The sequence below is a fragment of the Athene noctua genome, chromosome 14 (genome assembly GCF_965140245.1).
Source record: "Athene noctua chromosome 14, bAthNoc1.hap1.1, whole genome shotgun sequence".
Lineage (NCBI taxonomy): Eukaryota > Metazoa > Chordata > Aves > Strigiformes > Strigidae > Athene > Athene noctua.
In genome coordinates, this window is record NC_134050.1 from 18,176,728 (window position 1) to 18,190,351 (window position 13,624).

The 13,624-nt window shown below is 41.3% G+C and overlaps 1 protein-coding gene across 2 annotated transcripts in view; it reads left to right on the top strand.

Moving 5' to 3' along the window:
• MOB2 (MOB kinase activator 2) overlaps window positions 1–13,624 on the top strand; it is a 114,753-nt gene that overhangs the window by 98,883 nt on the left and 2,246 nt on the right. For both annotated transcript variants that reach the window (XM_074918223.1, XM_074918222.1), the window contains exons 2-4: window positions 5,004–5,164; window positions 6,371–6,464; window positions 12,842–12,966. In XM_074918223.1, the coding sequence (XP_074774324.1) occupies window positions 5,004–5,164; window positions 6,371–6,464; window positions 12,842–12,966 (380 nt within the window). The remainder of the gene's footprint in view (window positions 1–5,003; window positions 5,165–6,370; window positions 6,465–12,841; window positions 12,967–13,624) is intronic.

Sequence of the window (13,624 nt, forward strand, 5' to 3'; positions counted from 1 at the left end):
CGTGGAAGCCCTGCTAGAAGCATTAGTGAATGTACTGTCTTTGGCTGGAGCCAGTTCGCTGAACCTTCTTCAGAGATTTTACATGAGTGACCTCTCTTCTGTCATCTCCCATCACTTTTCCCTTTCTGAAACTTATTTGCAGGTGTGACTTGGCCTGTGGCATCGTATTCAGTTGAGTGCCTAAAATCAAACAAACACAAACCTATCCTGGGAGTTATCTGCAGAATTAGTTTGTGCTCTAGTTTGCCTGTCAATAAAAACTGCTGAGTGCTGTCTCCTTGGATTCCCTAAAGATGTTTCTTTCCTTAATTAGTAGTTGAGCATTGATAGACAGGTTTCGGTCGAACCTCTTGACAGACCTTCAGCAAACTGCTGCGTAACAGCTATTCCTCCAGCTGCTGTGGAGATACAGTCGATCTGACATGGACGTGTTAAGACACATTTAGTAGAATTCTCTTATTTTTTAAGACAGACACAGGTAAACATGAATCAGGACTTTGGTTTGCTTTAGGGTGCCTGTAGCAGTGTTTTGAAAGGTACTGCCCTTTTTGTAGTCTTACATGACGTTTAGTTATGTTTTCCAGTAAATAATCTTCTGCATGTGATGGATTTTGGAGTTTCCTGACTAAAACTCTACTGGTCTTGTCCCTTTTCCTCTCATTGAAAGCAAGCTAATGAGCTTGTTATTGTGTGTGCTGCTTTATGCTCACTGCTATAGTCTTCACTTAGAGGATAATCTGGGACATCTCAGAAATGGCCACACACAATTTTTCACATTTGTGTACTTTAAACATAAAACAGAAAATTAAGACATCTTGAGTGTGAACAGCTCACAGCAGAGGAAGTAACAGATGCTTCGCTTTGCACATTTGGAATTGGTTCCAGGTAGACGGTGTTTTCTTACAAGTCTTTGAAACAAAGTGAACTTGGAGATAGGGGAGAGCAGAAGGAAGGAAGCTTCTTCTAAACTTTACACTATTTAATAATTCTGGTAATTGAGAATGTATGAGCTTTGGTTTATCTAGAATATGGAATTTCTGTCTGTTGATTCTTAATTATATGTAATCATGTTTCTAAAATTTGTCTTTGTACTGCTGTGTGCTCCATCTTTGTAGGTCTGTGAAGAAGATGCTTTCGTATTGACTAGTATTGACAGTTTCCAAACTAAACCCACAGTTTTACAGCCTAGACTGAGCATGTCACAATTAATATGAATAGGTCTGACTTTATAACCTAAGTTCTGCCTAATTGAGGGAATATGTGTGGTCTGATTCAAAACTTGATGTTTTTAAGACTGGATTTTTTTCTTTTTTTAGTTTGTACTTAGAATATTTGGGGCATGTAGTGTCCCAACTGCACTGCATGCAGGTCATGAAAATCTGCTGGTAGAAACAATTTCTGAGGTCTTGCTTAACCTCCCAGCAGCTGCAAAAGGTTAAATAGAAGTTTGTGCTGCACAGGGTGATTTGACATTGAGGTTTCAGTGGTGTGAATAAACCCTTTGATATCAGTGATTATGGGCATTTTGCAGTTTCAGTGATGATATCCGTGAGTCAGGTTCTTTTTTAAACTGAGCCAAACCTTTGGAAAGGGGCAGAGCATGGGATCCTTCAGGAAGCTTCTGTTTGAAGTGCTCCAGTTCCAGCACAAGGCAGTTGTGGAAAGACTTACACAATCTACGGAAAAGACGCAAGTGGCTGCATGTACTAATCTAACAGAGACTGACGTTTGTGTGGAAATAAGGGGGTTTGGGTTTTGTTAAAAGGACGATGTTTGCATTAGCAAACTTGTGAAATATATTTAGTGCTGGATTTTTGTTTCTTTTCATGAAATGGGGAGATGATGCTAAAGTGAGAATGAGGTACACACTACCCATTTCTATTTAATGGAAGATTTGCCTCAGCCTCGTATGTCTGGCTTCCTCCTGTGGTTTCCCTCCACAGCCTGGCTCTAAGACAGACTGTGTTTGACCTCTTCATCTCTCTCTCCCCTCCTCCTCCTCCTCTAAGAAGACTGCTCTTAGCTGACGTGGCAGAGCACTAACATGGGGCCCTTGGTTTAAGTATCCTGAAGTAAAGCAAAGACACAAACTCTGTTCTATCCAAACTACTTCTCACTGATCACTTTTCTCCCCAAGTGTGGTTAATGCTGTTTGTGGAACCAGTCTTTGAAGTAGAAGGTATTTTCTGCATGATTGTTACTGGAACTCTAAATTTTCTTTAAAAATCAACTTATCCTTGAATGCCTGAATCCTGCCCCCCCGCAAAACAAACCCAAACCCCACTAAAGCCAACCAGCTGAAAAAAGCCCTGAAAGAGTATATTCTGAATAGACCATAATATTGTCTGTCAGAGGCCCAGCAGGTATGAAGGTGCTGAATGGAGCATGCCAGGCTTGGTTTCAGTAGTGTAGAAGTAAGGCAGCCTGTGCTGGGAATTAAGCAAATCAGTGGCCTGGAGTGTTTTTTACTAGCTGAAGGCCAAGTGTATAGTTTCAACTGGATTTATGCCATTGACTGTCAGGGTAAGGTAGTTTCAAGTCTTAACATGGTATTCCTGCAAAAGGAAGAGGTCAAACATGTTGCAGTAAAGTCAGGTTACAGACTATCCAATGAGACTGTTGTTTTATGCTGTTACTTTTTTCCTTGAATATCATCTCAAAAGTTCTGTGAAAATTTGAAGTCTCAAGCCCAAGAATAAATTCAGTGTATCTTTCGCAGCTTCTTTAAATACCTTTAAAGTCCTCTTGCAGTTCTTGCTTTCATGGACTTCTCTTTCTTATCTGTAGCTTACTTTTACATGGGGAGGTTCAGATGAGATCTAGCAAATCTATAGCCTTCGAAGGCAAGAACAGCTAGATGACAACCAGGAGCTGTTGGTCTGAGTAAGCCCTCCCTATTTAAAGCCTTGTGCTGAAGAGCACCTGACTTTGCATGTCCTAAAACATCCCTTAGTGGAACAGCTATGAGAATTAGTCCACGTTACTTTATTAAATAAACTTTATTTATTTATATACCTTCTATGTATGTCTTTATTTAGGTAAAATTAAATAATGGACAAGTCTCGCAGGCTTCATTTGAATTGGGATGCACTGCTGGGGAAAAAGGAGATGGTAGGAGATGTGCAAGAGTAGCTATGTGCTGAATTCATCTTCACATATACTGGTTGTAGTTTATTCTTGTACTGTATTTGTATTCTTTAAAAAGATGTTCTGTGTCACAGGCGTCCTCTCTCTAACCATGAAATCTGCCTTTCTCATTAACATACAGAAATAAAGTGTGACTATCTTTTCCCTACCAGAGACCTCCCACAGTGCTTTCTGTACATCTGTGGTTTGTAAATATATCGTGAGGGTGTAAGTGTGTATCATCCTGCTGTCACCAAGTTTTCCTTGTTTTTTTTTTTTCCCTTCATGATGACCTTTCTGAAGTCTTAAAGTCCTCCTAATCTTAATTTACTTGTTAGAGAGAAGTATGACAAGACTCAATGCAAGTTCAAGACAGTTTAAACAGTGGCAGTGCTAGACCTGGTTGTAGTAAGTTGTGGTGTTTGTCTCTTGTGGAAGGTGAATCTTGGTCTCTCCCTACTGCAGGGCTGATGATGTGGAGAGAAATCTGAATAATTATACTTTCTTTGGGGAAGGCACCGACCCTTCAAACACCGTGCGCAGGAAAAATGTGACAAAAAATCTTCACAGCAAACACCAAGTCTGCACGTATCTCAGACAGGGGCACAGTTAAAGTGCGTTAAGAGCCAGAACAAGGTCAGGTCTCTTTGGATGGGATCTAGATGAGGATGAGTTTCAACAGCAAACTGAATGCAGTCCTCTGCAAATGTGGGCTGTCTTGGTTTTACAGATCCTTAAAAACCTCTTTAAACCAAGAAAAACTGACATTAAAAAGTCCTGGCATCTCCTCCTTGTATTCCTGTGATAGCGCACAGGAAGTATTGCCTTACTGTGCTTTGTCCCTTGCCATTAAATAGATCTTCTGTCTCTGCTTAGGTGGATTTTTTAACTATGGATGTCCAGCTGTTTGACCACATAGCCTAAAAGACCAAAGTGCTGATGGGCTGTCCTTCCTCAGAAGTCCTTGCTGAACCCCTGGCCCAGGAATACGGGTTGGGTCGAGAGTCTAGGCTGAGGATGTTAAAAATTGAGTGAGAGGAAAACTCTAGTGATAACAAGAACCACTTTAGAAAAATACATGCCATGGAGATAAACACATTTTATGGAATGCGGCTTGTCTACTTTTATAAATCTAAATGGAAGGTTATTTCATGATGCGTTGTATTTTAAAGGATTTTCAGAGAAAAATTAACTCAGATCTTTCTGTCTCGGGTATCCTGGGAGTTGAAAAAGCAGGTGGTTTTGTAGTTATCAGTGCTTCTCGCTGGAGTCACAGATGCTCACTTCTTAGAAGGCTTCTGGTGCCTCAGAAAATGTAGGACTGGAGTAACAAGGAGTGCTGTAGCTTTGCCTGAGCAGTGCCAGCATGTGATGTGGAAAGAGCGTTTTTCCAGCTGAGAGCTACCTTCTTGCAGCAGTCTGCTTTTACTTGTCCCTCAAGCTCCCGTTCTGCAGGTGGCAGTTAACTGTGTGATGCAGCAGCCTGCTGGTGTGTTGGCATTAGGTGGCTCCTTTAGGCACAGTGCCATTCTGCTGTCAGGGCTCTTCAGAGGCACAGAGAGAGACGGTCACTCCCCCAGGAGTTTGCAATCTGAACTGGCAAAAGGGCAACGGGGATGGAGCAGCTCAGTCTCAAGTTTCTTAACGCCATTCAAAACCTCAACTGTTATTTGAAAAAAGGGACTGAGCTCAAATACACTGTTTAAGAAACTATCTTTTGCTTTAATAAAAAAAATATTAAGCCAAGGGGAGGGAAGGCAGGAGGAGAAATGTAAACACAAATACAGGAGTTTGGATAAACCACCTTCTTTCAGGTTTCTGTAGCAGTTCATCAACAGTAAAGGTAACTTTTCTTCTTTCTTTTCAATCTCCTGCAGGAAGTCCAAGGGAAAGCCAAATGGGAAGAAGCCAGCACCAGAAGAGAAGAAACTTTACCTAGAGCCAGAATACACAAAATCCAGAATTACTGACTTCGAATTTAAGGAGCTAGTGATGTTACCACGAGAAATAGACCTCAACGAGTGGCTAGCCAGCAACAGTGAGTATTGTGATCCTACAGCTCGGAGCTTGCTGTCCCCCAAGAAGGCACTCATTCACTCTTTCTTTTTACTCTTTTCAGCGCTTAGAAAAACACTCAGTGACTATTTTTACTGCATAGTGCATGTCATTATACCTTGAACAGTAATGAAGCTGTCTTACATACAAACCAACTGTGCTTGGCACATGGAAGCCTTGATGCGTTTCCTCCTTCCAGCTCCCTCTCCGGGGCACTGAGGGCCTTAAAGTTTTTGATGCTCTCTTGAAGACCATTGATTCCCTTTGACTATTTGCTAAACTGGCTGGTTCAGCATGTTTCTGACTCAAGCTATTGGTTTTCCAGAAGCATTGTAAAAATGATAGTTTATTAAGACTTGTATGTAAAGCAAGTTATGCCTAAAGCTAGAAGTTTTGAAGTCTTTTGGTTGGATTTCTTCTCCCCACTGCTACCAAACCTTGGAATTGGTGTGAATTTAAACTGTAGTCTAGCTGGAACTTGAGAGTTGTGACTGGCTACTGTGACTGAATGCTGTATCTGTGCATCTTAGTTCTGATTTACAGTACTTTCCTGTGCCTCACTTGCCAGTCCTAACCTGCAGCTATAACCCCGTCTTGTTTACATTTTCAACAGTGTGTGGTAGTGGCAAGAAATTTCTTTAAACTGCATACTAGGAAGGTTTATGGAGACTCATTAAGAAAAAAATGAGGTGCCCCCCTGAGGAGTATTAAGATGTTAAATTATCTCAGGAGAATTTTAAAAAGTAGAAGTGTGGTAGTTTTCATGCTGGGTTTTTTTAAAAGGAGATAATGTCATGAGAACTATTAGTGCTGTTTTTTTAGCCACTGTACGTTTTAAGTCTGATTTCAAAAGAACATAGCAAATTGTTTGTCTTCAGCTTGTAGTATTCTACCATAAAGGTGAGGCTGATGACGGAGACACTTTCCAGTCCTGCTGCTTAGTGAGTAATAAGAGCTGATGCATCATGGTGCTTTCATCTTAAATCAAAACGAGAGCTTTCATTTTATGTACCTCTTTGTTTTGCAGTTCATCATTAGACTCATTTAGCTAAATCGTGTTTAAATTTGTATGCATGCTCAAGACTCTGAGGTCACTTTACTTGCTCTATTTAAATAATTGTCTGGAGGATAACCAGTGTTTTGAAATTATTTTACTTCTGAATTTCTTTCCTTTGTGTTTATTTTTCAGCAACAACTTTCTTTCATCACATCAACTTACAGTATAGTACAATCTCAGAATTCTGTACAGGAGAGTCATGTCAGACCATGGCAGTGTGCAATACGTAAGTCGATATTTACAGTTACAAGGTTTTCATGAAGTCTTCAGAGTTGCTTGGGGAGGATAATCAGTATTGGATGGCACAGGGCAAGTGTTTTACAGCAGATCTCTACGTAGTGAGAATGTGGCAGCTGTACATGCTCTTCTCTCCCCTCAGCAGTGAAGCATGGCTTTTCTGGAGGACTAGAAGGATGAGAATCTTTGACTGTTCTGAGGTGGTTTTATAAGGTCAGACCAGAGAGGCCAATTACCATGTGTGTAGCTGGGGGGGAGAGGGAAGAAGAGCAAGGCAAAACTGTCCTTAGTGGTAGGAGTGCTCCAATTCCATAGAAGGCTGGGGAGGATAAACGAATCGCAAAAACCTCAGAGGGTGCTTCTGATAGCTGGAATGCTGACAGAGCACCAAGCTGCTGGCAGATAACCTCTAGCCTGACGTGAGCCACTGGCCTTCTGCCCGAGCCCCTGGGCACAGAGGACACAAGTGGCAGCTTTGCAAAGAGTAAGGAAAACGTTTTGGTTTGGCACTTTCCCCCTGTAGGACTTAGTAGACGTTTCTTAACATTGACTAGCTGTCACTTATGAAAGAAAGCTTTGTAGTTTTACTGTACATGGTGAATGTAAGAAAAAGTTACCATAAACTCCTGCTCTTGATTAGCACAGTCCAACATGATGGAATATGAGATCCAGTTGAGTATGAATAAGCCTGTTGTGTTGTGGGTTTTTTTTCTCCGGCACATGTGTTGATCGTCCTTTTCTTCCCTCCTCTTGCATTTCCTGGGATTAATTTAGTTGAGATGGATTTTAAAACAGAAGACTGAGCAGTTAATGTTATAGTACATCAAACAAACATCCCAGGCAATGTACGCAACAGAACCAGAGCTCTATATTGTATCTCTGACAATAATTACATAGTGCTTAAGAAAGGAATCCTTGCTTAATGTACTGGGCTATCTTGTGCACTTGAAATTAATATCAGGGGCTTTTTTGAGAGCTCTCTGAAGAATGCAAAGTGTACGGAGGATATTTTTGCATGTAAAAGTTGGAAAGATAACTGTCAGTAGAGAATTAAAGGCCATGCTAAGGACTTTGAAAGCAGGCTGGAACAGAAAGTAATAAATCTCTGCTGGACCCAGATTTTATCAAAAGGAGACAGCATGTCTCTAAATGAGAAATAGTGATCAGTAAGATGAGTATTTTGTTGACTCTTGCTCCGAAGCCCTCTCATGTTTTAATTCCTGATGCAGCACTGGCTGTCCAAAGCACTGAGTTTAACTGTTTATCCACTTGGCTGATGTGAAATAGTGGCTAAAAGGAGGTGGTGGTAGGGAACCGCTCCGTTCTGCTCTAGTGAGTCTTGAAGAAGAGTTCTCTGTAAGCCATTTGTGCTGCAGCATAAAGAAAGGAAGTGCCTGTAGGCGGCTCCAGCTGTAGCCTGTATTTTTAGTGGTGAGGACTGATAGCGGAATGTTCCTACCCTTTGTTTTGGAAAACTGAAAAATTGCGCTATTTGGGAATAACAGGAAGCATGTCTACACTTGGGTGAAGCACTTGAAACGGTTTGTGTTTAGCTAAATCATAACAACTTAAGTATCTTCCTGTACTTGGGGGCAGATGAGTGATTCATGTTTGCAAACTGCAGGCTGCGTATTTCAATCTCCTGTGAAGTGTGCGGGTCTGTGAAAACCCACAGAGGTGAGATCACCGAGCTACACACCTCAATACAGCTCAGCTTTGAAGGTCCTGTTCATAATCGTGTTCTCCAAATATCTCTAATGACAGTTCTGGATAATCCTTATCTTTATATTCTGCCTTTCCTAGCTCTTCCCTTTTGGAAGAGATATGCCTAAATGGAACATGGAGAACTGCCTCAAAGATGCTCATTTGGTCATAAAGAGCTATGACTATGACAGAGCTGTATGTTGCTTCCCCACTCCATTCCCCCCTTTTTTTTAAAATCTTACCCTAACAAAATAAGATGAGAACAGGCTTATTGTGTTGGAGAAACACCAAGTGATACGATTTATTGCGCCTCTGACCTGTCTTCGGTATATAGAGCACCACCTGAACATGAGAGGAAGTTGCTGATTAACCTGACAGGCCCTCCAGGTTTGACCGTGTGTGGCTGTGATCCGTTCAGGTACTCTGGAATAAAATAGCATCTACCTCTGTTAGACTGCCATGGAATTACAGTACCTTGCAATAAGGATGCAGTTTGCCTTTTTTTCCAGTAGTTTTTTAGGTAGTTCAGTATGAAGGTCTGCATTCTGATCCTCTCTTGTGTTTTCCCTGTCCGGTTCTCCAAGGTGGTTTTGGATCACACCATTCTGGTCATAACTAAGGAAGGCTTTTTGTATTTATGGTTGAGATGTTGAAGTAACTATTGAGAACAGGTTGCCTGTCAAGTTACTTTGCATTCAAATGACTGCAAATACTCAATCCCAAGTTGAAAGGATTTGCTGGCAAAATAAATACCAGTTGCAGTTAAATATTTGAGGTAAAGTTTTGACATCTCAGAGAAGCTTCAGCCAACTGACAAACTGCAGACAGATGCAGCTTTCAGCCCTCTGTCAGATATATGAGATAGCACAGCCATCTGCAGACAATAAGGAAGTGAATTTCTGCTTGGGGTCACTAAGAGACATCTGACAAAAACTTAGTCTCCTTGTAGAACAGATGGAAGCATTTGCTGGCAAGGTGGGATAATGCCAAGAGAAATAACAGAATGGCCAGTTATCTTCAAAATTTAATGAGGGTGGCATGAAGGTAACTTTGGGGATTACTTAGTTTTGTTCATTAATATGTTTACCACTTGCTATAAAGCAGGTACTAGATTTTTTAATACAGTATTTACTATTTAGATTTAGTATGCTTTATAGCTTCTTGTTACACAAACTAACTTTAAAGCACCATGAGCTGTAAACTGGTTTGCTAGCTGACATTTGGGCAAAACTTCTCTAAGTGCTGAAGTGAGGGGAGTAACGGAGAGCCTGTCCAAGTGCTGTTCACGAGGCTGAGGTTACAGAACTCCTGAGGCAGGAATCAAGGATGGATGCAAACTTCTAGGCAGCCCACACACATGAGTGAAAGGTCTCATTTTGGCCCAGTGAAATCCCCGTGTTGGTAATTCTTCTCACTCATTTTTTCTGATCTTACAGTCTCCTTTCTCATGTCTACCTTGCCCTTAGTATCTCTGCAGATGGAGGGTACTTCTTTCTAGAAATCCTGACTCAGACTTGCATGTTTTGCATTTTCTTGTATTTAAATTCCTGGAGCTGTATGCGTATACATGGTAGCTCCCCCCCATCAAAACATTGTTTTGCCCCATCAAACCATCAGAACTCTTCTGAGTTTCTGTCAAGCACTGTATTACTGCCCTTCCATTTGCTACAGTTTGCTATCCTGCTTTCTTCATAACCGTCTTTTGGTATTTCGAGCAGGACTGTCTCTCCTTCCTTTCCAGACCACATAATCTCCACAGCATTTGCCTTTCCCTCCTTCCAGAAGCTTTACTCATACAGTGATGTCACTTCTGTTCTGCCTTGGCCTCTGTGTCGTCAACACAAACCCAGAACGGGGAGGAATAGGGAGAAAATATGTATGTATATTAAGATGCAGCACTGCGACTTCATAGGTGTTATACTTTATTATTTGTATCGTAGGCTTTTCTCTGTTAAACCTATAGTCATTTCTCCCTGGGATTTAGAACGGAGCTGCAAATTTTACATAGGAAATAAAATAATCAAAATCCATATCGTGTGAGCACTTTTCAAAAAGTGACTTTGAAGTGTCACCTTCTTGTCCCTTCTGCTTCCCGCCCGTTGCCTAATTCGGGACGGTGCTGTCAGGGTGCCAGGCTGGAATGCAGTCAGGCTTCTGTGCCCCAGCCAGCCCTTCGCTGGCCCCTGCCGGCTTCTTGTCTTCTTAGGGGAGATAACCCCACCAGGTGGGAGAGCTCTTCCTCCAAGACCTATCAAGACTCTTTTCACGGCACTTGGAACATGAGGAAGACACATGATTCTAATCAACAGGACAATCCTTGTAGTTAGTCCTTTACTTTTAATGAGTCTTCTTTTAAATTCCTAATTTTCATAATTAGCCTAATTTTCAAGAAAAGGCAAAAAGGGTATGCAGTGAGATGTTACAGCAGATTTATGCACATATATTTTCAGGTGAGTGAACTTATACAGCTGCCAAACTGTTTCTTTTAACTAAACTCCAATTATTCAGATTAATTTTTGAGCCTAAGGGCAACTCTAAGCTACGCTTTCTGTACTCCAGCTGAGGATTTCTGCAGCATGAGAAAACTGCTGAGGTACAGACAGTGCAGCCTGCTTCTGCTCTTGGCAACAGGCATTGTCCTAAGACCCAAAATAAGTCTTAATTGCCTAGAACTGTCTTGCTCCAGCTTACTGCAGGACTAGCCAAATGAGGTGGCTTGTGTTTGTGCACTACATTATGTAATTCCTTATATGTGGATTGTACAAAGGAAATAAGCAGTGATGAAGAACACAGTCTGCCTAAGGGCCCAAATGCTAGTTCTGATGCCTGACATAGCTCTACAAAGAGCTTTTAACTCCTGCTGTTTTCATCCACTTGCTCACCTTTTCATGCCCTTTTGCAGTCAATCCTGATTTCTCTAGTAAACAACAGAGTGACCAAGCACCACGTGCTGAAAATGAGCCGAAAGAAAAATTCTAAACCTTAAGTGTCTGCAGAACTAGTTTTCAGCTGCCTTTCCTCTCTTAAAGTTTGAACTGCTCTACTTATTTCTACAGCCTCTTCTTGTTTTCATATGCCTTGGGGCATGAACAGTCACTGCCCTCAGCTCCCTGAAGAATCTGAAGAGCAATGAAAACATTGTAAATCACAACTTTTCAGTTGCTACTTAATACTTTTCTTTAGTTGCTTCAGGACTGTTCTGCTGGTCAGTATAAATAAAACTTCACTTTCTAGGTGATATGTATAGATCCTTCCCGTTCAATGGAGTCTAGTCCTATTAGGCACAGAAAAAACATTTAATCTTTATCTTCCATGGGGGGAAAAAAAAAAAAAAAAAAAGGTAAAAAAGTGCAAAGGTGGCTAAACATCCCACTGAAATGATGTTTTGTCTAGGGCTACCCTGAGGCTTTATTAGTGATTTGTGTGAGGAATGACAGATAACAGATCATTAGCCAACAGATGGGCAAAAAATGGTACCTGGCTTAAGGGGCTGGAGTTGGGTGAGGTGTCTTTCTAGCCAAGTTCTGATGCTCAGACCACTTCTGACCTTGCTTCCAGCAAACCCCACCTATGATGTGTTCTGGGGAGACAAATACAGTGGATTTCTTATCAGTCCTGTAAGGATATAGGACTGTGCCTGAGCTTAGACTGAAGGAAAAGTCCAGGAACTGGAACTTGAGACACCTCTAATGTGACATAGGCAAAAAAAAAAAAAAGTGTTTTGTCAGATTCCTTACCTGTAAAACATTTCTCTCTATGTGTGCATAATGCAATGGATAGCTGCTGCTGTTAAGTTAGAGGTTCTTTAATTAACCATGACTTAAAGAAAAAAGAAACAAACTTTCAGTGCTTTTGTAGCCTTCAAATGCTGGGTCAGGTGAGGGCTGGCTGCAGCTAATCCAGGTGGTTATGGCAGATCGAATTATGGTTGCTTTTGAAGAGCCAGACAACGTGCTAATGTCTCTTGTTCCTTAAGCTCTAACAGGGTTATTCACCGGTGGCAGAGTCAAATGTGAATTCACATGTTTTGGGCAGTCTGTAACTGTAGGCAAAGGAGCAGAGTGCTGAGGCACTTTGGTAGGGATGTGCAGAAGGGTCCTGAAAACTTTCCCCGGGTTGGATTTCGGAACAGGATTTGGAGCACTTAAATAGGCTGCCAGTACTTGGAAAGCTTGGAAAGGCTGGTGTAGGCTGGTGTTTTGGAGCCACCTTCTGTCTGTTTAATAATACTACAAGGCTAATTTGTGTTTTGTGATGGTGAGCATCAGAAGATCACGTTTATCACTGTGCACTGTTGTTGCCCTTTAAAAATAGTTCTGTAATGCTTTCCTGTACAGTTCTATAGACGGTACATAAAGCCTTAGTCTGTCATGGATAGGGAGTTATCACTGCCTCAGTAGAGCTCCTCTCCTTGGAGACCTGTCAGCAGGCTTTCTGTGCTTGGTACTGCCTACACTCTTGACTAAATTGATACGGCTAACAGAAATTCAGTGTTTTTGATGTAGAAGGATACCCTGAAGTGAATCTCTTCTGTAGCAGCTGTGATGTATTTTGCTAATGCTGCAGCTGTTGTTTTATATTATTTAGACACTAACCTCTTAGAGGAGTTGAGCTGAGGAGCCACGGTGTGTAACATGGTGACACTGTCAATTCTCTCCACAGACAGTACTACTGGTATGATGAGCGGGGAAAGAAGATCAAGTGCACTGCTCCTCAGTATGTTGACTTTGTCATGAGTTCAGTGCAGAAGCTAGTGACAGATGAGGACGTCTTTCCAACAAAATACGGTAGGTCTGCTCTCACACAGCTGCTTCTGTGGCTCTTTGTAGATGCCATAAGGTGAAAGCTGGCACTCAGCATATGTATTAATACCAGACAGCTTTCTCACTTTTTTTTTTTTTTTTATGTTTTTGGTAAGGGAGATTTTAAGGTTGGTTCATTCTTGCAGTAAGAAAGACTTGTACTGTTGGCATATGAACTGGGGTGAAAGTCTCACAATCCTGTGCCCTTGGCTTATATTTATCAGTCCATCTTTTTCTTCAAGCACTGTAAGATTTTTCTAGCCTGTACTCAGAGAGGATAAAAATTTGTCAGCGTGTGTGTGTTCAATAGAGACTGCTGCTAGTAAAATTTAACCTTGATGATGTTTTACTGTTTCCTTTAGAGCTCTGACACATTAAGAGGGAAATAAATTGGATTGCCAGGAATGTGGCTTTTTTTTCTTGCCCAACGAGCCCTTATCTCAGATTGTTTGCAGTCTCCCCTCCCTTTCAAAGATTAAATAAGACTCTGATTTTTGAGAACTGAAAAGCAATAGGAAAGTAATTTTAACTCAGATTTGTATCCTGACAAGATTGCTACACACGATGCCTTTGGTTAAGGGGAAGAAAATAGAGATGTGCAGTTATTGTAGGTGGGTGTAACCAGGACTAAAATCAGCTGGTT